Source organism: Plecotus auritus (genome assembly GCF_963455305.1).
Source record: "Plecotus auritus genome assembly, chromosome: 6".
Taxonomy (NCBI): domain Eukaryota; kingdom Metazoa; phylum Chordata; class Mammalia; order Chiroptera; family Vespertilionidae; genus Plecotus; species Plecotus auritus.
This window is the reverse complement of record NC_137773.1, coordinates 134,405,473-134,431,152: the sequence shown is the minus strand read 5'-3', so window position 1 is coordinate 134,431,152 and position 25,680 is coordinate 134,405,473. Positions and strand designations below refer to the sequence as shown.

The window sequence follows — 25,680 nt, the reverse complement described above, 5'->3', positions numbered from 1 at the left end:
TATTATCTATGGGACATGGTACAATTACATAACTTCTAATTTTCATTTTATTTGTCATTTGTAAAATGGGGATAATATGAGTACCTAGTATTGGGTTGCTGTGATTTTATTTGATGATACAAAGAAAGGGTTTAATACAGTGCCTGATGACGAGTTCACAGTTAATAAATGTTAATCTCTAAGAAAGAAGTTTGTCTTAAAAATGAATTCTTAGATTTGGTATTTATATGCAGATAACACTAATTCCACTCCAGATTAGAAAAATGCTTTCTAAAACACTGTGTACTATAATGTCACAAATACTGTGGCATTAAGCCTGATAGTCTCAATGTAGAAAAATAGACAAATACGTCTTATAAATGTTCATCTTTTTGCACGTCTATGACTTCAGTTCCTTGCCTATGCCACTGGGAAAGCGATTATGCCAGATATTGTGCATTGACTGACTGCCTTTTTGTTGTTCTAAGAATATCAGCTTTACTTCAAAAGCACAAATTCTTGTGCATGCTTCCTTAACCACCAATAAAGGGAACGGTTAATGTGCCACAAAGCAAGGAAATGGGCTTTAAAAGCATAACCTACTTCTAATGGTCTTACCTTTATGTACAACAGGGTTTCTCAACTTTGGTACAATCAACATGTGTCCCAGATAATTCTAAGCCCTGATCTGTAACCACTAGAGACCAATAACTCTTGCTTCCTCCCCTCTCCCAACCACCAATGTGTCTGGTGAGCCCTCCTCCAGTGGGAACTGATGGCTACAGGAAGAAGGGATTGGGTCTTGGAAGTGTGTGTGTTTTGGGCTACTGGACAGAACCTCATGTCCAGCTTTGCAGGGAGGTTACCAAACTGCCTGGGCATGGAGATTCCCAAGATGCCTGCTCACAACGATCTGTTGACACTACAGATTCAGACAGCAGATGCAGTAATCAGCACCGAAGCTTTATTTTGGGAAATGACTTGGCTTTAGTTTTATTTTCCTCTTTTTCTCCCAATTATGGTCTTTCATTTGCCAATGCAGCTGAACAAAGTTTTACAGTTAATCTTCACTTCTTATATAATGATTGCTTTTTTCTTCTTGTTTTGTTTTCCCCTTATTTTTCAGCTCCCTCAGGCACAAAAGGTAAACTCTTTTCCATCACATTCCAGTCATCCCCAGAGCTCACGAGCTGTGCATGCCTCCATGGTCTTGTGCGCTCAGCACTGTTCGTGACCAGTGAAATGGTTTTCCTCTTACAACTTCAGCAGCCTGGAGTTGGACAGGAGCAAAAAGGCCAACTGAGTCAGCTGTCCCCTGTGACCCTGCCAAGTTAGTCCCACCAAAGAACCCTATAGTGGACAGTGGTTTGGGGGCAAATCTCTGCCCAACCATTTTGCTATGAATTCTCAAATAATAGGTCAAGGGTAAAGTTTGGCACATTCCTTCAAACATCGCATTCCAGATCTTCCCTGGGGTACTTTCCTAGAGAGACAGATTATGTGAATAATTAGTAAGGCCCAGTGACCAAGTTTAGATTCTGGGCTATGAAGCCAAATCTCTGCTAACTCCCCTTGGGTTTTGCTAGCTGCAAAACCAACAGCTCCTTCTCTTGTCTTGTCACCCATGCCACCCAGAGAACATTAGAACAGAGTTCTTACCAATGGACAGACCCTTTCACTGGTCCTCATTGTCTGTCTGAGATGACCTGGATCCACCATCTAGAATGTTCTCTGTCCAGAAAGACTCCATGTGGTTGCAGTGCTGGCTTTGCTGTGTTGTCCCCATGGCATGTCATTGTATCCTAAGGACAGTTATGGCAGAAAACATATCACGTGATGCCTGCTGCCTTGTTCTTGTCTATTTCACAAACCTGAGAAAGATTTCCAGGAGACACAGTGATTTCTGGGGGTCAAATGAAGGATGGTTTTATTTCAGGAGTTGAGGAAGGGTGCCAGTCCGAAATTTCAGCAGAACCTCCCCGACTCTCCAGTTTGGAGCAGAGATAATTTGCTTTCTTCTCGTTGAGAGAGATGGCACAACTGCTCTACAAAAGACAGTCTGTTCAGACCATATGGACAACCAGAGGCCTAGAAATCATTACACAATTGCTCCAATGTATTTGAGTATTTAAACAAGGCGAGACATGCTAGTGTGTGACTTGGCTTGTGGTGATGTTTGATTACACTCCAGTGCCATCACAAAAGGACTGAACACTTCATTAAAAGTTAAAAGTATTTGAGTAGAGCAACCACTTCCAGGATAAATATATGGTCAGAATTCCAGAGTATCTGGAAGGCTTAGCATCTTTGATAGGTCACGCTTTCCTAATTGCCCACATTTGAAATTTCTTTGTAAAGAGATTTAATAAATTCAGTGCCTAAAAATGGACTGGCCCCAACTTACTGGCATTTGTTCATCAACTTTCCACTGATCCATATACAAAAGGATTCTATTGTAGAAGATTCCTCGTGAATTTGAATTGCCATCAGCCATGGAAGTTTAAACAAAGTGTAAAACAAACCAATGCAGGATATGGTAAGAACAATTGTTGCTGGGACATCTGATTCTTCAACAGCACTTAGTCCACTGAACTCTTTCTTCTGTCGTCATGTGTTGACTCACATCCAATGCCCTCTGAAGGGAAGCACGTTATTGTGATCATAGAAAGTTCAGAATCAAGGAAGATTCCCACTGGCTTCCCTGCCTCCAAAACATGCTGGGCCACGCAAGGGCCTTGTTCTGCAGCCCTGTATAACATGAAATAGCTTTTCCTCCCATTCCTCACCTATAAACTGTCTTCTCTGTTCAAATAATATTAGAAATTATTAAGAACCCTGCATGAAATGGTTTCAGAACTCTTTGGGGGTAGTTTCTGAGCAATTCAGCTCTTTGGAGGAGATTGAATATAAACCTCTGGGTATCTGGGCTGGAAGGAGAGGGCTCTTGATTGGAGGCCCACTGCGGATGGAAGACATCCTCCTTCAGGACCACCAGTATCCATTGGTCATGTTTGAGCATCCTTGCCCTTCACACCCTTCCTTGCCCTCCCCAGGGTTACCACAGTGACACTTGCAGAGTCCTTTACTAGAAATGTGAGGTTCTTACAAGCATTAATTCCCCTCAAATAGGTTGTCTTGCACTTACCCAGCAAAGAACTATGGTGGGCTCCAGTCCCACCTTTATTCACTTGTGACCATGAGCAAGTAACTTAAGCTCTCTAAGCCTTAGGATTCTTGTTTATTTAACATGAATGAGGGACTAACTTTGCTGTTCGGTTTTGAGAGTTATTTCTCTCACTTTTGCCCAGCACAGAGCTTGACATATGCTGGACATTCGCAAAATTCAGAGTTCCTGTGACTATTTGCTTGTCAAAGGATGCTCTAGAGCAGGTCAAGAGAACAGTGTTATATGATGAAGGAGTCTGGGACCTCTGCAGTGTTCTGTGGTTCTGACTCAAGCCTGATGATAATCAGGAGATGAGAAAAGAGTCCAGAAGATATGTTGGACTCCTCCTAGTTCATTAGAAACTCTGTATTACCTGACTGCTCCCTTTACATGAGTCAGAAAGACATTCTGATTGGGTTTGACACTCCACAAAGCAAATGCTTCAAGAGACAATTGTTTTTGAGAGATTTCTTCCTAACTTTTTTGACATTACCTGTAGATTTAACCCATCCGTGGACATGATTATAATGAGCCCCTTCCAAACTCAGGAGTTTGTTGTTCTGGGATAAGAGGGAGGCCAGCTGCTTCGTCTTTGGCCTACTTCTCACACGAGGTCATGAGTGCGTACATTGGACCATATGGTGTCTGTATTTGTGCCATCTTATATCATCTGCAACTGTTTATAAATATTTTAAATTGTTATGTCGCTATAAACTTGCTTATTTTCATCTCTTTGCTGATCTACAACTAAAAATGTCCTATTTGGGTGTCCTTCTTTCATGTAGCAGCCACTAATGAATATTGTCTATAAGTTATGGTTTTTATGAGTCTAATATTTTCAAAACTTATCTCCTAGCCCTTTATGACTATTTTCTGGAACAATAGTTTGCAAACAAATGGTTTTGTTTTGCTTTTTCCTAAGCACCTCTAAGATCATTTATGGACCATGAATTTCAACCCTTTCTATAACCCAAATGTTGACACACCTGATCAATGTTAAATGTTTTCACTAAATACATAGGCAGCATCCTGAAATGTTGGTTAAAAATCATGTAGTGTGCAGACCCAATGCCTTCAGGCCATCACAGATCCCTCCTTTTTGGTGGAAATCGAACAGCTTTCTCCAGTGTATTGATTGCCCTTGAATTCAATAATGAAAAAACATCCATATGTGAGAAAGATTTGCCCTTTTTTCTTTACATGGTACTTCTTGACATCAACAAAAGTATCTGGGCGATGCCATTTTATTATAATAATATAGCAGAATTACCCAGTGCCATTGCAAATGCACATTCAATAGTCATAGCTGGATGGGGGGCAGGGAGGCCCATTTTTCAAGCTGCCTATTCATTCGAGTAGATTCTGTCTGTAGTAACTAAACAACAGCTATTCGCTCAGTGGTGAACTTAATCACTGTCCAGTGGGGCCTTGCATACTGAAAGGCAAAAATACTCATTGGCTGTTTATGTGGGTTAATTTTTGTACACACTGGTATCCCTTGCCTTCATTTTGTGCTGCTTTCCCATGCTTTTGGAGTTTGTCAAAGACAGTTTCTTGGAGGTTTTGAAGGTGCTTTATGTGTTGCTGGCCTGGTATTAGTTAATATCAGCCTGAGAATTCCGGGCAGGCACAGCAGTCTTCTCAAAACCAGAGTTAAAGACAACCACACCTCTAATCCTGTTCGGAAAAGCAATTGATGCATCCAGGGCCTCACAGTGTGGCCAAGGATCCTGCTTAATAGCCCAGCTGCCTGTTTTGTTTCCTGTTAGGAATAGCTTAACTTGCTTCTTGAACAAACACAGCAGGGTTCAAGATCTGTTGTTCTGCGCCTGCTGGGATAGTCTGTGCTGCTTAGCTTGTAGGAGGACTCCGGAGTGCATAAATTAGCTTCCTAAATGGAAGTCAATTTTTAGTTTTTCTTTCAGGATGGAACTGTTTTATTAATTTCCACCCCTCAGTGCAAATGGGATCCTGAATCCATTTCTTTGTTTCCTTGTTTATATTAAATCTAGAGGAGTAACTGGAAGCATTCATTAATCTAAAGTTTTCTTCCCTTTTTATTCTCTCTCTCTCCCTCTCCTTCCCTTGTTCTTTAGGTGTAAACTTGTATGAGCAGAATTTGGCCTGCCCTTATCTCAGTGTAATCAGATTTTAGCAATTGTGGGGCGTTATTTATCATTCTTGGCCTCATTTAACTTCTGTACTTTGAAATGTTGAATTAACCATCATTGAAAATAGGACATTGAAAGTGCAACACTGTTGTTTTCATAGAACTGAAGGTCTAGTGATGTTAGCATTTCCCTGCAGTTAGAGACCCAGCAAAGTCGATCTAAATGAAGTGCAAGACTAAGGTGATAACTGTTTACATTTGGTTCTGCTTTAGGATTCATTTGTTTTTAACCTTCACTTATGTGTAAACTATTACATCTTGTTGTGAGAACACTGTTTTCCCCTTATCATGCACCATTTTATAGGAACACATATAGGCATGTTTTATACGCGGTCTCAAGCTGGGGCTGCTAAGCTTGACGAGACTCCGAGTCTGGAAGATGCTTTTTCCTGTGATTCTTAAGCATGTCTAAGATCATTTATGGACTATGAATTTCAACCCTTTATATAACCCAAATATTGACACACCTGATCAATGTTAAATGTTTTCACCAAATACATAGGCAGCGGTGGGCTGCAGCTTAATTTAGAAGATCCATTCTGTGGATGGGCATGGGAACTGGAAACCAGGGCAAGTCCAGTCCTCAGCTCTTCCCATGGCCAGTGGGATGGACGCTGGAAGTTGGAGTTACAGCACAGTGCTCAACCATACGATGATCACAGAGCCAAGTACTTTGTCCTCAGCTATGGTTCTGTATGAGTGTGTCTGTGATAGTCCAGACAAGCTGCTCTGCTCTTGAGGTAGTAAGCGAGCTTTGCAAGTTTCTTACCCATGTGAGTGTGGGCCACATAGCCCTGTCCAGCTCTGTGTCTGAGACCATAAATAAATGAATGCAAGACCCTCTGGCTCAGATGCATGGCTTCCTGATGGTGGGATGGCCGGCAGACAGTACGCAGAGGCCAGCTGAAGCCCGTGGGCCGAAGGGAACATGAGCTCTCTGTGGAGGTGGGGTGCTGTTTGCATTCCTTATTTAAAAGAAAGAATTTGTTAATTTTAAACAACCTCATAATGTATGTCTACTTGTATGTATGAAAAATATCCAAGTTTTACCCTATTTTTATATATATTTGACCTTTTGTTACACTTATATACTATTTTGTAATAGGGAAAATAGCAAGGAAATAACAGAGATTCAATTTCAATATGAAAAAAATATATTTTTTTTAGGTTTTACACTCTTAAGAATGAAAATTAGTTTTTAAAAAGTCTTTAAGAAAACATTGCTAGTACATATGAAGAATGTTCATACTTACATGCTTTGACCCAATGATTCTCTTTTGGAGAATCTTACCTAAATTGGTCAGTGATTTACAAATTTATTTATTATGAGGAAAAGAAGAGCCAACATACCCAGCAGTAGGAAAGTGGTGGCAAAAGTTACCGCAGTTCCGAGAGATAGTATATTAGGAAGCGACTACAAAATTATGGGCCTAGAGGAGATTTAATAATATGCCTGTCCCACTCACACCTCATTGGAGAGCTGGCTGGAAGTAAAGGCAACCTTGGGCTTAAAACTGAGGAAAATGGAGCCTGTGAGAACAGCATTGCCCACAATGCTATTTGGGGAGTGTGGTCACTGCATGGTATACTGCATGGTATAGCCCTCTGTGCTGTGCTTACATGACAAAATGGGCTAGTCCACCCTTGTGGCGTAGTCAGGAGAGCCCAGCAGTCTGAGGCCAACGCCAGGGTCGGCTGGAGGTGGAGGAGAGGCCCAGCCCTGCCAGCTGTCCCTGGTAGCCTGGCCCAGATGCTATCACGATTAGCCCTGGTGTTCTCATGTTCATAATGGGGTGAAAACATCCCTCTTCCAGGCCTCTCCTGAGAGGGAAGCACGTGAGCAGGCAGCCAGGGCCATCCACACCCAATGTTCAGCTCGAGGCTGTGCTGGCTGTGGCAGGCAGTGATGCTAATAGGCTTATGCCTTGCTTACTAGAGAGAAATGGATAAAAATCAAGCAGAAATTGTTTGAAAACACTGATATAGCCTGGTGTTCTTAAAAAAAATAACTAGTTATTTGTAAAGACAAAAAAGCCAGCGCTTTGTAGTCCCAGGCTTAATTTTTAGTGTCTTAGGAATTCAAAGTCTTTTTTCAAAAATTCTCATTGGTTAAAAATATGTGAATGTTTTCTACTATTTCTTTAAATCAAGCAAAACCAAGAAATATGACTCTCTTCAGAAGTTAAAGCAATTGAAGCTACTCATAACATTGCTAAAATGAAACTGCCTTTTCTTTAGAAAGTCAAAGAAATATCTGAATAAAAGCAGTGAAATTTTTTTAAAAAATGTTTATTTACAATTGTTCTTACATCTCAAAATAAATATATACATCCTTCTTCCTTTTATAAGGGAAGGAAGACAGAGGATTGAAAGAAGATATTTCAAAGAAGTCCAGATGACTTGTGTGACATCAAATGTCAGCATAACCCATGTTAAGTTTTGGGGAAATCTTGAGGAAGATAGCCCAGGACAGGCCACATTTTGATTCCCTTGCTTCTGGATGTAGTCCTATAGGTCATTCTTATTGACCCCAAGGTGACCTTGAACTCAAACTTGTGTTGCCATTTTGGGGTCTCCTCTGTATTTACTGATAGATTTAGAGCACCAGTATCCATCACATGACATCCTAGATACACTTCCAGAAAAAAATAGTATACGCATCTACACTTTATTGGTCAAGACACTGGAGGAAAACATCATTTAAAGGACAACTGCATGGAATACCTCAATGAAGTAAAGAGCTATGCAACCCAGAACATGTGATCCTGAGTCAAGAATGCATTTTTTTCTGACTTCATTACTATTTTTGCATTAGTTCCGAAGAAACAGAATAGCATTACCACCAATCAGAGTCAATACAAGTCCAAGACTAGCTTGACAATCAAATCGATGTCAAAATGGAAATCTAACTCAAGTCTGTATCAAATCAATGTCAAATCACTACCAGTAATTTTCGTCAGAATGTATAGGTCCTCACAGGAGGGGATTTTCTGTGTGGCAGATGGAGTAGGTAAATAGTACTAGTGACTCAGGTGCAGCTTCTCATTTCTTCACTTTTTTTGACATAATTTTTTGGATAGGAACAATTTTTATTTTCATCAGCAGAATTTGTCTACCTGTATCGTCTCTGCACATTTTAACTGGGAAATTGGTCATTTTAATGAAGCAATTGCCTTTTCAGTTTTTCTTCCTAAACTCATCCACATATTTCTTCGTCTGGTTCAGTGCCTGATCCTTTTTCCAGTCACATTATTTGTTGGTCAGACCCCTAATTAATGGATATATCTTCATTACAAACACAAATGTAGCCGAGTGCCATGAGGATTGGAGGGATGGCTCTGTGTGAGCCTCCAGACATCTCATGCCAAAGGATTCAACTGAAATGACCCTCTGGGTAAATTGAAGCAGTTGAGCAATCATGCATAGCAACACTACTAAGAAGTTCAAAAACAGAGAGTTCAATGTTTATCCCTTCAAATTAACTAGAAGAATTTTGAAAAAAAACCCAACCCTAGTTTCACAAGGTAGAAAAATGTCAGGCAAGGGATTAATGCCATGGTATGGATTTTCTTTTTCCAGAAATGACTCACTAAATCGAACCACTTGCTGAATCACGAGCCCTTTGTGTGTGGATGGGACCCATACACATTTTCCCAGACCTGGGACACAGGAGATAATTCGGAGCTGCTGCTTCTGAAGCATCTGTCCCTTCTTCCGTGACCCTCTCCCTCCCCAGCAATGTCCTTCCCAATGTGCATTCTTCCCACCACCTTTACTCTTGGCAATTACAACTCTCACCTCCCCAGCTGCTTTCTAAAGCCATGATGTTCTATCATGGGATAAAGGAGAATATTATTCTATATTGTGTATGTAATATGAGTGGAGAGGTGAACTTCTCTCCCCAAGCCTAGAATGTTCCTTGTGAGATTAATTGCACTTGACAGATGTGCCAGGCACTGTACTAGGGCATTTCATATCTATAATTCTACTTTATCCTCCCAAGAACTCTGGGGAGTCTTTTCTGTTTTAGGATGATTTGCTTGGTTGCCTTTTTCATCACATGACATTTGTCACAACATGACATTTGTCATTCCCCCCAACTCAGGAAGCTGAGGACAGTGTGATTAGGACAGGGGCTCTAGAATCAGGTGGCCCAAGGCTCAAATCCTGACCCGGCCAACTTCTGTGACCAGGAGCAAGGTACTTTGCCCTTTTATCTTCAAAATCTTCACCTGAAAGGCCTTTGCAAGGTCTGTGTCAGGGTTAAATAAGGCTATGTAAATATAAGACATTTGAAGCAATGTTTGGTTATAGCAAGCTGTGCTTAGCAATAGATATGGATAGGTGCGTGGATGGATGGATGGAAGGATGGATGGAAGGAAGGAAGGAAGGAAGGAGGGAAGGAAGGAAGGAAGGAAGGAAGGAAGGAAGGAAGGAAGGAAGGAAGGAAGGAAGGAAGGATAGATAGATGGAAGGAAGAATGGGTGAATAAAAGGATGGAGAGATGAAAATGACCCCAGTTTGAACAGCCTGCTCTGGGATGTTATACAGTCTATGTGCTATGGTAGATCATTTCTCCTTTTGTACTACTCTCCAAGGAGGTCACAGTGTTTAACTAAGCTGTTTGAAAAAAATCTCTGTGACATCAGCGGGACATCATGAGCCTTCTGCCCTATGGGTGGCAGCTGCCTGTGGGCATCAGCTTCCCAGAACCTACTAAGCAAAGATACAAGGTGAAGGAGAGAACAGAGGCCGCCCACCATGAAAGCTGCAGCAGTAGCCTTAGAGTCTCAGAATGCTGGTTCCAATCCTCTGTGACTCCTCATCCTCTCCTGGCCTCATTTTTAAGCTAAATAAAAGGATGGGATTGGAGTAAATTCCTTCCAAGAGTATCTCCTGAGCGCTTCTTATGTAACAACTCCACGCTGAATGCTATGGGTGAAAAGAGAAAGCATCCCAGCTTCTGCCCCTGGGGTCCTTAGGCTCCACCGAATCCCAGCTTTCCTTCCAGCTGCATGTTCAGTGACTTTGCTGCATTAACAGTTTGCACAGACCTGGTCCTAGATGGTATCTTAGGCTGTAGAGTAAATGTGATTATCTTTGTAGTGAGGTTGGAGAACATCTGGTTCCCATTTCCACTTCGTTAGGGAAGGTTTATGGAGGAAGCGGCATTTCAGGGGGTCTTTAAACAAGGGGAAGGCTTTGTCTCAGCCCTGAAGCTCCACACTTGGCTGGGTTTTCAGGCATCTATTGTGGAGAGGTGGCTAAACCACGTTTGTGAACATATAAATGTTCGTCTGCTATGGGGGTGGGGGTCAGTTATGTGTCCTAGCTCATCATGAACACTGGCCAAAGCCTAATGTCCCACGATAATTCTCATGTTCATTATTTTGGGGAATTCTTGAAATAAGCATGTTCTACCCTAATAAACAAACACAGCCGTTTCCCAAGACAAGCTTTCAGATATGCTCATCTGTCATATCCTCCTGCCAGGGCTTTACTTATATGTGTCAAAGGCAGCATCCTCCTCTATGTAGATGTTTACTCATAAGCACATTTCCTGCCTAATGACTTACATCTTAGAAACTGTGGGGGGAGCGGGGGGAGGAAACATTTTCCCGAACAATAACAACTTTATTAGAAGACAGTTATTTGGAGATTCTCATACAGATGTTCCAACATCAGCATTATCATCCACCATGTTATCTTCAGGTTGTTAAAATGGGAATGAGAGAACAGACAAATTCAGCGACTTAGTTCATGCAAGATGCAGGTAAAGTTCAAAAAGGGAAATCTGTTTATTTTTGTATTTAGACAACTTAAAATATAGTGAATCTCATAAGAATTAAGGATCTCCATGGAGAGATAAGAGCATGGAACAGACTGACGGATTTCAGAGGGAATGTGGGGGTGGGAGATGGGTAGAGAGTAACCACTGGAGAACTTAGGTACATATATGCATAGCCCATGGACACAGACAATAGCGTGGTGAAGGCCTGGAAGGGGCGGGTGCTGGGTGGAGGGCAACAATGGGGGGGGAAACAAAAACAAAGGGGACATTTGTAATACTTTCAACAATAAAGATAAATTAAAAAATATATATTCTGTCTGATGAATTAAAAATAGATTAGAAGGAACTGGATTAGAAATGAAGAGACCATATAAAAATCTGCTTCTAAAGACCTTTCCCCAAAAAGTGTTTAAGAAAAGGGAATTGAGGCTTTTGATGAGGATGTAGGTTTAAGAATGATATAACTGTTTTGAAGCTTCAGTGATTAAATCTATTAAAAATTTCAAGACTTAAAAAGAATGCAGGCTCTCCAGATCTCAGGTGCAAGTAACAGTGACTCAGTAAGACAAGGAGATGCCTTGGCTGAAGCAAGATGACATTTATGGCCCTCACCAGTTTGGCTCAGTGGATAGAGCGTTGGCCTGCGGACTTAAGGGTCCCAGGTTCGATTCTGGTCAAGGGCATGTACCTTGGTTGTGGGCACATACCCAGTAGGGAGTGTGCAGGAGGCAGCTGACCGATGTTTCTAACTCTCTATCCCTCTCCCTTTCTCTCTGTAAAAAATTAATAAAATATATTTTTTAAAAAGATGACATTTATGTACACTCTCTGGGACCCAGTGACTACACTTTACCAAGACAATCACACGCAGAGCAGGGAGCATGTCACTTGAAGGTTTACTTATTCCAAGTTCATGCTTATGCTCCACTGCTATTGAGGATTCAGGCATTTTGCAAAAATGATGAAAAATGCCAGTGCAAACTGAGAATCTAAATAATGTCTGTTGTCCATAATTTATCTAGATTTTAAAAGAGAAACAGTTCATCTGAGTAGTGTTAGAAAAGACAGACGCTTCATACTGCTTACATGGAAAGAACCAGCTCTTCAATTAAAAATAATAATGCCTGCTTTTTCTAAACCTCTTGCTATAAAGAACATCCAAAATACTGATAGTCATATGTAATATGTTGAACCAAGAATACAAAACTTTATTCTGATAGCTTTTTCATGTGAAAATGTTACAGTTGTTCTTTTAAAGGGCTATTTTGATCTTTATGCAAAAGGGAGTTTTTTAAAAAAGAACTATTATCATCATTATTTATTTTTGGCATTAATATTCATTGCAAGCATATGCTATTGGGTGGTTTTATTTATAAAATGCTTTCTGTAGATAAGAATTTATGGGGATTTTCTTCTTATTAAAAACTTCAATCATACAGAAAACAGATAAGTATAAAACACTTAATCAGAGATACACACAATTTAGAAGTCTTTTGGTCTTATTATAGAAAAAAAAACCTATTATTTCTTACCCTTCTCATTTTAAAATGGTTTCTTAGGCTACTGAGTAAACTAATTTTGACATTTGCAGACATGTATAAAGCCTCTCCTTTAAAACAGACCAGCAGGTTTCATGATCAGCTGGGGAAATCTAAAGGAGAGTAACATTCAGAGTCAGAAAATGTTACCATTAGCCAAGCAGGTGATATTAATTACCCTGAGCTCCCTTTTCACACGTAAGATGTGCCGATCGGATTTTGTTTCTAGGTTTCAGTGGGTTTCACCTATGTTCTTCTCTGGAGCTTGCCTGTTTCCCCACCAGGGGGTGTCTCCGGAGCCAAGGCACTTCTGCATATACCCAAAAACAGGAAGTACAAGTTAGGACAGGTCATTGAATATGGTTCTTATTAGATTCCCCCCTGACATCTCTTCCCAGTATTGAGGATCAGGGCTACTGTGATGAAGGCAGGGGTGGGAGATTTGGGGGAGGAGACGTAGGCAGGCATTGAAGGGATAGGTACAGGGGACTTTTTTGGTCCAGGAATAGGAGGGAAGGCCCAGGGAAATGTTGCGTGTGTAGAGGGTTTCTTCATAGCCACATCTTCTGTTCATGTGTCCCTGCTCTTCTCCCAGATGCTCCCACCAACTAATCTGCACAGACTGTCATTCCCATGACTTTCTACTTAGTTGCCCTGGAGTGTGAAAACTGGAGGACACAGGTGCCATCTGTTTCCATCCTGTCCCACTGCCCCTCCTTTGGCATGTGATGCCCAGAGAATGGCCCTTGGGGATTCCCAGGTCATTGGTAGACTTAAGCTCATGGAGAGAGGAGAGGAGAGAATGCCAAGGAACTGGCTTCCTTCCATTCAAGCTGCATTTGAGAAAGTGAAAAAAAAAAAAAAAGAATCTCCCCTTTCCAGTACTCCCATGTCACCTTCTTAGGTCCTGCTTACCTGAAGAATCAGTGCTACTCCTTTCTAAACGTTTCATTTGCTAATGAAAGATGTACACAGCTGTGTTTTTCCAGCTCCTAGTACTCTTATTTTCCTATCAAGACAAAGGTTATTGGCAGAACTAAGAGTTGATACAGTCTATCTTTTCTTCTGCTGGAGAGGAACTAAGTGACATTGGCTGCCATTTAAATACATTTTTATTGGGAAGGCCATACTCTGAAAAGGGTTTATCTCTCAGGCCCTTGTGCCTGCAATTCCCCCCACCTGCCACTAGACGGAGGCGGTGTCTTTTCCTGGAGTGCAAGTTGGTGTTCCTCTCAGGTGTTGGAAGGAAGGCACTGCAGAAATACAGCTACATGCATACGTCTATAAAATATGTATGTATTATGTTACACTCTTACATGATGTACTCTTAAAATGGTCAATACATTGATCAATTTTAATAAGAAAAGGAAAACATAGAAACATAAGAGGAGCAAAGTACAGGAGGAATGTGATATTTGAGGAGAGTGACTGAGTTGGCCTTTGTTCTTGGCTTAGCGCCCACCCCTTCCTGAGCTGCTTCCCCATTTGTGCACAACCTTCTCTTTGAGCCCAGGCCTCCAGGGCTGAGCAGACCTGGCAGAAGGCTCTGCTGAAAACCACCTGGCAGCTCTTAACTCGCTCAAATGCCTTCTCAGGGCCTGGCACCCAGCTCGCCCTCTTTCTCTGTGACTTGGCACTCACCCTCAGGAGGCTCTAGCTGCAGGACAAACCGAGGGCTGTGCCACTGACCCTGGCAAGCTTTCTCTGAGGGGAGAGGTGAGGAGGGCACCACAGCAGATGCCCTGATCTAAAGCGCCTGCTGGGCACCGGTGATGCTGCGCCCGTCTCCGTCTGTCCTTTCGCCGCGTGTTCTCGCATCTCTGTCCTGGTGCAGCCCGAAGCAGACCAGTTCTGCAACCTCTCGCTAAGGCTTTTTCTCAAAACAGGCACAATTCCATTAATTATGATTGTTTTACACAAAACCCTAATGACAATAGTTTTGCATACCATCATAGAAATTCATTATTTCTCCAAATGACTATCTATTGCCATTCAGTGTCTGGGTCCCCTGGATGCTTACATTTCGGCCTCATGGGAAGGACCACTTCCATGGGTAGCTAGAGCTATCTGGGTCATTTATGGCCAATAATGGCACTTGCACAACTCAGGGCTCTTCTGTCATGAGTCACAAATCCAATCCATGCTCATTTGGGCAAAACAAAACAAAACAAAAAAACGTACTGCTTCAAATGATCCAATCATGGCAAAAAGCATGGGGGGAGCTGACCTTAGGAAGGAGGGCATCCAGGGACTGGGACTCTCTCTCCTATCTTATTCTCTGTCCCTTTCCTTTTTCCCCATAACACACACACACACACACACACACACACACACACCCCTCTCATCTCTCCTCCTCTCTCTGGGATGACTTTGTGTTCTCAGTGGCTGCTCTGTGGGGGAGGGAGGTGGCATGGCTGTCAGTCTCACATCCTTATAACTGTCCACAAAGAGAAGTAGAGATTTTTTCCTATTAGTCCAGGTAGGAAAAAAGAAAAAAGCCCAGGTAGCCCGCCTTGAATCATTGCCTAATAATAAACCAATCAATGTGGCCTAGAGAGGATGTGCATGTGTGTGCATATGTGTGCATACGTGTGTGTGCTTGTGTGTGTGTGTGTAGTGCTCTGGTTGGCTCAGCCTGGGTCTGATGCCCGGTCACGAGCATGATGGGAGAGCTTAGCTGCCAAGAGAAACTTGTGGGTGGAAGGGGTGAAGAGGAGTTCTCTAAAGGAAGGGGGTGATATTTACAAAAGATGAGAAAAAAGGGGCTGGATGGTTTTTAAAAAATGTCTTCATATATTCTTTCATTCATAAATAATCTTAAGTATAAAACAACTGGATGAATCTGTCACTTACTCCCTGACAGGTATCACTAAAGGCCAGACAATTTTACTTTCGCTCCCCTGCTCATGCAGTGAGAGCCTGTGTGCCTGCCCCGGCCAGCTCCTCGCCCTCTGTCTCCTTAGCCTTTGTCTCCCCTGGCAGACTTGGGTTCCTTGAAGATAAGACCTATGTCTCATTCCTAGCTGACTTCTAGCACAGGCATGGAACTTGGCACATAGCTGATGCTCAGGGAATGTTTCTCAAGGGAATCAATGAATAATAATAATTGGGCCAGCAGCAAAACTGACAGACAACTGTGGTGCCATTGTTTTATCTGGGGCCACACCCAAAGTTGTCTGCAGTGTCATCCATGGAAAGCAAATCATGAGGAGTAGAGGCCTGGCATTGCTGCCTGTACCTCGCACATGAATCCAAATGCATATTCATATGGGCCACATGCATGATTAACTTGGGAAGCTAGCAGGAAGCAGTCAATCTGTTGAGCAAGCTTGTGTTTTATAAACCAGGTGTTCGGTATTATTATTCATCATTTCCTTTGATATTAGAACAGTCCCCATTATGCAGCACAGGAAATGAAGGCTATGGAATAATATACACGTATTATACAACGGAGCCCCACAACCAAGCATTCTGGAGGCCTGTTCAAAGCCTGGGCAAGTGTAATTGAATGGTAGTTCATTTTAGGGTTCCCACTTGGACTTGAGTTAATGGGATTTTGCCGAGATGGACCATGGTGACCCCCCTCTCCCATTCCTACACTTTGGAAAATGAATGTTGACTCTACGTCTGCGTTTTTCTTGGAAGCCACGCGTATGAATCATAAGCAGCTCTTGCCTCAGCAGCTGCTACAGGTTAAGGGGCCAGAGAAAAGCAGGGACCCCCTAGCGTTGGGGGACAGAGGGTGTCTGGCTGTGGTTGGCTGCATAACTTCTGCTTGGTGGTCTGTAAAAAAACTTTTGCCACTGGCTTCTATTTCCTATGGCATGAGTACTGAATGCCTTTCGATCATAAAATATTTACAGTGCAAATTAATTTTCAAATTGATGTTCCTGCTCTATGAAATGTTTAAGATTCATAAAATCCAGACCTGTAGAGGCTGGGGAGGAAGGAGCTGGTGGGTTCAGAATAACATGAAGAGCATGCAAGTGATATTTCCAGGGCCCAGCCAGCCGTCGTGGCCATACTGATGAGCTTACAAACTAGGGAGGTCCAAGTTAGGGCTCTTGCCAACCCCGTCCCAGCCTGGGCCAGAGCTGCCCCTAGGAGAGGAGTAGGTGAGCTCATAGCAGAGTGGCTAGACTGAGCTCACTGCATTTCCTCTGTTTACCTGGGGCTGGTTACAAATGAGTGGTTTCAGTACAGATAAAATATGGGCATTTCTTTCTAGGTAATGATGATTCAGTCATTACCTTGGGAATTAACCCCTGAGTGAAGTTCACACTGTTTTCCGGCTTCATATTGGGAAGTTAGGTTCTCATGATCTTGTGTTTGTAACAGAACAGTGACCAGTAATTTAGAGTTGATTTTTACTGGTTGCAGGGGGGAAAAGCTTCATTTCTCATTATTGCCAATGTTATGTTTTTATTTCATTCATGGTATATGTTAGCATTGCTTGAAATTTTTATTTGAGTTGCAAAGTGGAAGTTCCCCAGGATTATGAATCAACTCAAGTCAATTTTTAACAGCATTAAGAATTACTTAAGGAGTCGAAATATGGGAAGATTTCTGATTCTGAGAGAGATGTTTACTGTGGGTTGGTTCTGCCTTTGAAAATGGCCTTGCGTGTCCTCAATGACAGCAATATTATACCCTACTTTTAGCAAGAGGTTGGAACCCAGTTTTCACAAACTGTTTGACCTGGTTCCTGGCAATAATAACTGTCAACATCATCTTATAGTTCATTCGATTTAGTTATTAATTATTATAATGTTTTATTTATTTATTCTAACAACCAAATTAGGCTGCCCCAAATAATAGACTACATGATTACCGTGTGTATTAGTAAGGGTTCTCCAGAGAAACAGAAGCATAGCAGATACATATAGGGTGTCCCAAAAATGCATTTTAATGGGTCACATCTGAAAAGAAAGAAACATCTATTGCGTATCAGAAAAAAGCGTGTATACATTTTTGGGATACTCTGTATGTATATTGTTCTATATATTTTTTTTCTGTATGTATTTAGAGAGAGAGATTTCTTTTAAGGAACTGCCTCACACAACTGTGGGCTGACACTTCTGAAGCCTGCAGGGCAGGTTCTCAGGCTGGGAGTCCAGGAAGGGTTTGTATTGCAAAGTCCGAAGCCAGTCTGGAAGCAGGATTCCTTCTTCCTTGAAGGATCTGTTTTTTCTCTTAAGACTCTGAACTGATTGAAGAAAACATCCCCATATTATGAAGGGTAATCTGCTTTCTTAAAGTCTACTGATTTAAATGTTAATCACGTCTAAAAGATTGTTCACAGCCACCTCTAGACTGGTGTTTGATCAAACAACTCGGCACTGTGGCCTAGCCAAGTTGACACATAAAATTATCCATCACACCATGAATCTCCAGTCTTTGAGGGACCATGAGACTTTTGTCTCATCTTGCTTATTATGGGGGAATAAAGGCCCACTTTAATATGGATGTAAACGTAATAAAAACATGGCCCCCTCGATTCCTATTAGGAGTTTGTCCCAATGACACAAGTGTCTCTTTGGCATCATGATTATTGATGATGGAAAGGATTGCTGTATCATAGTGCTTCTTGAATGATAATATGCATACTAATTACTAAAATAAAGGTTCAGATTCAGCAGGTCTGAAGTGGTGCTTTGCATTTCTAACCACTCAGACACTGCTAGTCTTTGTGTCACAGTAGGTGTTGTGGGGTCTTGTAGCTCAAAGAATCTACTGGAAGAACAGGGCTGATGGAAGATGGACTGGGTTCAATGACCCTTTCTCAAGAGAACAGCCAGTCTATGGGGACATCAGTCCATGGGAGCCTCTAGATTTTAGGATATTCTCTTTATAACACTTCTTCCCGAGAAGACTGAGGAAGCCGTACCTGATTTTGCTATGGAATTAAAGCTATGGAGAGGTGCCCAAATATCAGAAAATTCTCTAGAATGAAAATAGTGGAGTCTCCTTCACAAATTGCCTGACTTGAGGCTTGAATGGGCTATAAAACCAGAAAACATCATTCTCCTATCAGACTTGCCATGCCAGTTTTGCTTCCTATCAGCAGTGCCACATGCCCCGATCTCATTTTGGACTCTGCTACTTACTAGCCATGTGGCCTAGAAGGCAGGGGAAGGAACTGGCATCCTTCGAGCCCCTTCATATGCCAGGTACCATGCTGGGCTGTTTCACATTTTATCTTCATGGCAACAATACTGGGGCATAATTGGCATTATTTTATCTGAGGACATGGAGGCTTGGCTAATGCAGTTAATAAAGACTCAAGTTGAGAATTAGAACAGGTCTGTCTTGAACCAAAGCCTCCTATGGTCCAGGACTCTGTTTCTCCATTTGTGTTGTGGTCCGGCCTATTTCCCAGCTGTGTGAGAAGCAGATGTGCGTTGTGTCTCTGCATTTGTGTGCAAGTCAGAGGGTCACAGAGCGTGTTCTGTGCCACATTTCAAAGGTTGTTCTTTCAGCAGAAATGCTTAGCTTCTTAGCAGTGATTTCAGGGATCAGATGATCAAGTTATGTGTGTGTTTTTTTTGGGGGGGGGTTAAAATATATTTTTATTGATTTCAGAGAGGAAGGGAAAGGGAGAGAGAGAAAGAAACATCAATGATGAGAGAGAATCATTGGTTGGCTGCCTCCTGCATGCGCCACACTGGGAATGGAGCCCACAACCCAGGCATGTGCCCTTGACCAGAATCGAACCTGGGACCCTTCAGTCTGCAGGCCGACGCTCTATTCACTGAGGCAAACCAGCGAGGGCTATGTTTTTGTTTGTTTTTTGTGTGTGCTTTTCAACTGGCATGCAAAGATCTGTAGAAGTCCAAAAAGGTCTTGACTCAACTACCTTGGGGAGAGTAAATGCTTCCAGATTCCACTTTTTTCAACAGGGCCAAGTATAGAACCTTTTACCTTCATGCTATCTGATCCTCAATTTCCAGAATACAAGAAGCATTAACATTGCACATATTGAACATAAATGTCTACCAAGTAAAATTGTAAAATCAATCTGCGTTAATACAATAAAATGAATCACTAAGACTCAACAAGGCTTTATTTGAACCCAAATGGCCTAATGCAGTGAACTGATCAGCTGGAATGACTAACTTTGTTTCCTTAGCCAGGGGCCCAGATCCTCATCCAAATCCTGGCTCTGCATTTCCTCCAGGGCTGAGGGCTTGAGTGGGTGCAGGTCCATTTCCAACGCCCCTGGCCTGTGAAGGAGGGTCAGCCACGGAGATGGCTCCGGCCCTGCGCTTCCAGGTCAGTCTCAGGTAACTGGCTTTTCTCTCTCCATCCAGCTTGCCGATGATCAGGGCCTTGTCCTGATGACCACAGTCGCCATGCCCGTGTTTAGTAAGCAGAATGAAACCGTGAGTACAGCTGCTTGATGCCAGGAGGGTTGGTTTCTGAGACCTCTCTGGCTCGAGCTCTGGTGGTCTTCATTTATTGATTTATTTTAAGGACAGAGGCTTTATCATTTTCCCTCACATTTAATCCTGCTGTTACAATCATGAAATCAAGCAGAGATAGGAGGAATTCAAGCAGGACACATGTTACAAGGTGCAGCACTTTTACAACATTTAAGTGTTAAATGACCAGAGGAAGGAAAACCCCAGAGAGACTCCTTGATTATGGTGGATGGCTAGTCTCCAATTTGAAGTTGCCAAACTCGTATTAGCTTCCTAGGCCTGAAATAACAAAGTCCCACAAATTGGGTGGCTCAAAGCAAAGAAGTTTATTCTTACAATTTAGGAGGCTAGAAGTCCAAAATCAAGGTGTCAGCAGGGCCAGGCTTTTTCCGAAGGCTCTAGGGAAGAATCCTTCCTTGAGCCCAGACTTTCCTTGCTTTGCAGTAGCACAAGTCCAACCTTTGCCTCAGTCTTCACATGGCCTTCTTCTCTCATGTCCTTTCCTCTTCTTATAAAGACACCAGTCATTGGATATAGGGCCCATCCTAAATCCAGGATGATTTCACCTCGAGATCCTGAACTGATTATACCTGCTAAGACCCTGTTTCCAAATGTGATCACAGTGTGAGGTTCTGCGTGGATTTGGATTCAAGGAAAAACAACAGGCAGTAGCCATTTGTATCTTCTTCCGGAAAGCATTTCTGACACTGGAAAGTTTCAGCACATCACAGTGACCTTGGAAACTGGGACCCCAAAGGCCTCTTTCTTCACTTTAGTTCTTGATTTCAACTGGCTGCTTAACAATCTTTGGGTTATTTCTTCTTTCTCTGGCTATTGAGTCTCTCTCTCCTGGGCACCAGATGGTAGTGTAAATTGAGAAAGCAGTTAACACACTATAAGTCTTTCCTGTAGAAAGCTTCCATAAGAGAAACTGATTAATGATCACAGGCCTTAGCTGCTGAAACTTTAGTGCTTCTGCACATCAATTCTTCATTTTTAGGAGAGAGAAGAGAATGAGGTTGTCTTGGTATGAGTGTGTGTTGAGAGTTATAGCTGTTAATGTTTGGCCTGAGAAGCTACCAGGCTTATCTAGTAACATTTTGGGTGGGGGATGGGGAATAGAAGAGGGTTCCACTTGGACCCCTGGGTTAATCCTCAATTTCTATCATTTTGGAGAAGGCATCAGACAGTGACCTATGGCATGTGGCTTCTCAGAAGGTTCTAGTTCTTCTGCCAAATTAACCTACTGTTGTTATTGTTTAATGTTTTTTCAACAGAGATCGAAGGGCATTCTTCTAGGCGTGGTTGGCACAGATGTCCCAGTGAAAGAACTGCTGAAGACCATCCCCAAATACAAGGTAACACGTCACTTATTTAAGAGTCAAGGGCCAAATGTTCAAGACAGTTTCACATAGTAACTATTAAAACACAAAGTAAAGAGGCCCTTCTTTTCTCTTTCTGGAAGGCTCTGTTTTGCAGGGGAAGATCTGAGGAGGTCTATGCATGCCCACCCAGACTTGTGTGGGCCTTAGAAATCTACACAACTCTATGCAGGTCTCTGCAGATCTAACTTCTCTGGGCATCTCCTAAGCCAGTCCTGACTCACCCAGTCTGAGGACCCTCTAAGATCTGTTACTTCTTAATAGAAACCCAGTGAGGCACAGGGAAAAATGGTCACTGACCATATTGAATGAGTATTTCCTCTGTCTCAGAAGGCAATGGGATATACATTAATATTCATCTCCTAATGCTAAATTAAAATACGTGCCCCAAAGAATTGTAAGGCTTTCTTTAACTTTGTAACTAACTGGGGAGGGTGTACATAACTGGGGAGGGTGACATAGGTAATTTTGAAACAGAGATTGAACAGGCCTTGGTAGCCCACTGCTTTGGGAGTTTAGAACAATATGAGGGGCATTGAAAGGCAGGGGCCATGGAGAAGGGGCACTAGATGGAAGGGACTCCGAGAGGGGAGGTGGAAAGGCTGGAACCTAGCTTTGTGTGTGAGGCCAGCCTTCATCAGGGAGAGGAGTCATGCTTTCCCCTTACCTGGCCATACTGCATGCCCAGCGTCCTGTTCCCATCACTACATTTGGGGAGAAGCAGGGTTCTCATGAGTCCCAGTGCCACCCTCAGCCAGACCTACTCCAGTTCCCATGAGAACAAGCATCCTGACTTCCACACGACTCCCCAGTGGTCTGTGGATTGGTGTCTGCTCTGTCTGGGTCAGGTAGGCCCAACACAGGAACCCACCCGAAGCTGACAAACTGCACTGCCTCCGGGGCTGGCTTCAGAGGGCATCCAGTTCCTATGGAGGTGATGTGGTGCCAGTAGTCATGCTGGGGTCCATGGGGATAACTTTAATTGGTATTTATGTTCTCTGCTATGTGAGGTCTGCTGCCGTGGTGAAATAAACACGCTAATGAAATCAGAGCAATGGCCACACCAGGAGCCTGGTTTCCCCCCTTTCTTTAGAGCAGTGCTGTCCAGACTGCAGCCCTGCACTCACCACCATACACTCTGCCTGTCTTCATGCTGCCCGCACAGCCATTGGGCAGGTCCTTTTAAATGTAAACAGACTCACTGTTTCTCTTGCTTATCTCTTCTAACCTCCGCCTGGCAATCACATGTGAAGCACAAGTGGAGATGTGCTCATTCTAGTCTCTGAAACACAGGTTAGCCAGGGGAGTGACATGGCTGGGCTCATCTTTGAAAAGATGGCCCAGATCCTTGAGCCCCACACAGAAAACTCTCACCTAGTGCCTAGTGGGGGCTCCTCAGAAAAGCAAGGCAAAGGGTGGGAAGAGGCAAGGTCCTCAGCCCCTTCATAGCCATTCAGGACTACATGTAAGCATGGAGGGTGGGGCGGGGCAGACAGGAACCTGCTCCTGGTCCTACGAGGGGTGTTCACTGAGCTGACATGGTTCCCTGACTACACAGGGTTGAGACCATACCTGCGTCCTCTTCCCCAGCACCCAGCAGACTGACTCCCCCGTCTTCATTTCAGGCCCTCTCATAGACTGACAGGGGCTCCTGTGCCCCCCGTGTGGACAGAGGCAAGCTTTCTTAGCCAGGAATGTTGGCTAGTTGGCTGGCTGGCAGGGCCCCTTTCCTTACTACCTCTTTCCTGCTGAACCTAATTCATCACAGCTGTGAGGGGCCCCTGGGCCTTCCATGTGCTCAGCGTAGAGCTCTGGAGTAGCCACACACAGGGCCCTGCCTCCATTGCTGCGGAGCTGCGTGTAGAAAGGTCTTCAACTCCTCTCTGTCCAATGTGATAACAATAGAACCTGTTCGTAGACTTGCGTGAAGCATTGACCACTAGCACACTGGTCATGGGGACCGTTGTGACAGGCAGCCTCCTGGTACACACAGCCCTCTCCACATGGGATGCTGCCTGCATGGAGCTGCTCACAGCTTTCCCACCCCAGATTCAGGTACCTGTGGGATTCGTGTCCACTGAACCTTTGCTAACTTAGAATGCCCTAGAGAAAGCCCAACCACAGTCTGGGATCCTTGGCCACCTTTAAAAATGAGTTTTTCTGAGAATTTTGAAAGGCATGGGAAAGGCTTTGATCCAAGGTCATGTGTGTCAGGCAGGATTCTTAAGTCTGATGACAAGCACAGCCCCAGCTTTTGACAGAGGGTTGGGGTAAGAGCAAGAGAATGGATCAGCCAGTTACTAGGCATCACAGCAAACTCTTGTTTAAACAAGTCAACTGCATGGATGGATGCAGCCAGAATGATCAGGTCACATTTCAGAGCATTGGATATAAAATGAGCAGTGCAGAAAATGGCTGTTAAAAAAATCATTGTTTTGTGGTCCAAGACAGGGTGCCTCATCCTATCTAATAAAAGAGTAATATGCAAATTGACCATACCTCCACTACACCCACAAGCCATGCCCGCCAGCCAATCAGGAGCGAGTATGCAAATTAACCCAACCAAGATGGCTGTGGCCATGGAGAGAGCAGGAGGCTTGGGTTTTCCCGGCAATGGAGGAAGCCAAGCTTTCTGCACAGCCTGGCCTGCCTTGGCCTCCACTTAAGGCTACAAAGTTTCAATTATAGAAGATAAATAAATCCCAACAAAAATGGCTGCGGCCACAGAGCTGGAGAGAGCAGGAGGCTTGAGTTGCCCCCAGCAATGGAGTAAGCCAAGTTTCCCCAGCCCTGGCCTGCCTTGGCCTCTGCTTAAGGCTACAAAGTTTCAATTATAGAAGATAAATAAATCCCAACAAAAATGGCTGTGGCCACAGAGCCAGCAGGAGGCTTGGCTCCGCTCAAGGCTAAAAAGTTTCAATTATAGAAGATAAATAAATCCCAGATACCAGGGCCTCCGCTTGGGTTGCCAGGGGGCATGGCCGGCCTGCAAACCACCACAGGCCCCTCACCCAGGCTGCCCCATGCCCCAAGGGAACACCCACCTGGATCTGGGACACCCTTCAGGGCAAACCAGCTGGCCCCCACCCATGCACCAGGCCTCTATCCTATCTAATAAAAGAATAATATGCAAATTGACCATCACTTCAACACACAAGATGGCTGCCCCCTTGTGGTCAAAGATGACTGCCCCCATGTGGACACAAGATGGCCACCACAAGATTGCCAGCAAGGGAGGGCAGTTGGGAGGGACCAGGTCTGCAAGGGAGGGCAGTTGGAGGTGATCAAGCCTGCAGGGGAGGGCAGTTAGGGGTGACCAGGCCAGCAGAGGAGGGAAGTTGGGCGCGACCAGGCCTGTAGGGAAGGGCAGTTGCGGGAGACCTAGGCCTGCAGTGGAGAGCAGTTGGGGGGGACCAGGCCTGCAGGGGAGGGCAGTTAGGGGCAAACAGGCTGACAGGGGAGCAGTTAGGCATCAATCAGGCTGGCAGGGGAGTGGTTAGGAGGTGATCAGGCTGGCAGGCAGAAGTGGTTAGGGGCAATCAGGAAGGCAGGCAGGCGAGCAGTTGGGAGCCAGCAGTCCTGGATTGTGAGAGGGATGTCCGATTGCCCGTTTAGGCAGTCGGACATCCCTCAAGGGGTCCCAGATTGAAGAGGGTGCAGGCTGGGCTGAGGGACACACATCCTCGTGCATGAATTTCGTGCACTGGGCCTCTAGTGGTACAGTATTAGCAGGTAACAGTGGCTGAGAACTCGATGCTGTGCAAAATGCATTCCCCACATCACCTTAGCAAATCCTCCTCAGATAAGGGCTGTGCTCCTGGATGCATTCTACTCATAAGAGACCCAGGTTCACAGGGGGAATGTTCACAGAGTGCAGAGCCAGGAAGTGGTAGGTGTGATCTTAGCCAGGTCTGTGTGACCTCAACCGCGGTGCTGAAAGGAGATCGCTACCATTCACATACCACTTCGTGATGTGTTGCCACTCTCATAGATGACCATCTGTACCATTCTTTACTTAACCATCACTTGTAAATCAACTCAGAACTTTCTTCACTTAACTCAGTTTTAATAGGGAAATCGCTTTAAAAAGTAAAGCCAATTATAGAGGACAATTGTAAAAAAAAATCATGAAAACAAAATAATAGTATTAAGTGATTGCTTGGTAATCCAAGGTTCTGAACTTGAGGTCTGATCTCTCCTTTTTTAAGGTAGTAGTCAAGGCAAGTGCTAAAG

General features: G+C 43.7%; 1 protein-coding gene across 4 annotated transcripts in view; it reads left to right on the top strand.

The window, feature by feature from the left end:
• Positions 1-25,680, top strand: part of CACNA2D3 (calcium voltage-gated channel auxiliary subunit alpha2delta 3) — an 860,181-nt gene that overhangs the window by 596,304 nt on the left and 238,197 nt on the right. For 3 of the 4 annotated variants that reach the window (XR_013960934.1, XM_080675067.1, XM_080675066.1), the window contains exons 14-16: positions 1,106-1,123; positions 19,955-20,026; positions 21,343-21,423. Coding sequence is in view for 3 of the 4 variants with exons in the window: in XM_080675067.1 (XP_080531193.1) it covers positions 1,106-1,123; positions 19,955-20,026; positions 21,343-21,423 (171 nt within the window). In the remaining variant the exon portion in view is untranslated. The remainder of the gene's footprint in view (positions 1-1,105; positions 1,124-19,954; positions 20,027-21,342; positions 21,424-25,680) is intronic. The other variant, XM_080675065.1, reaches the window with a different exon arrangement.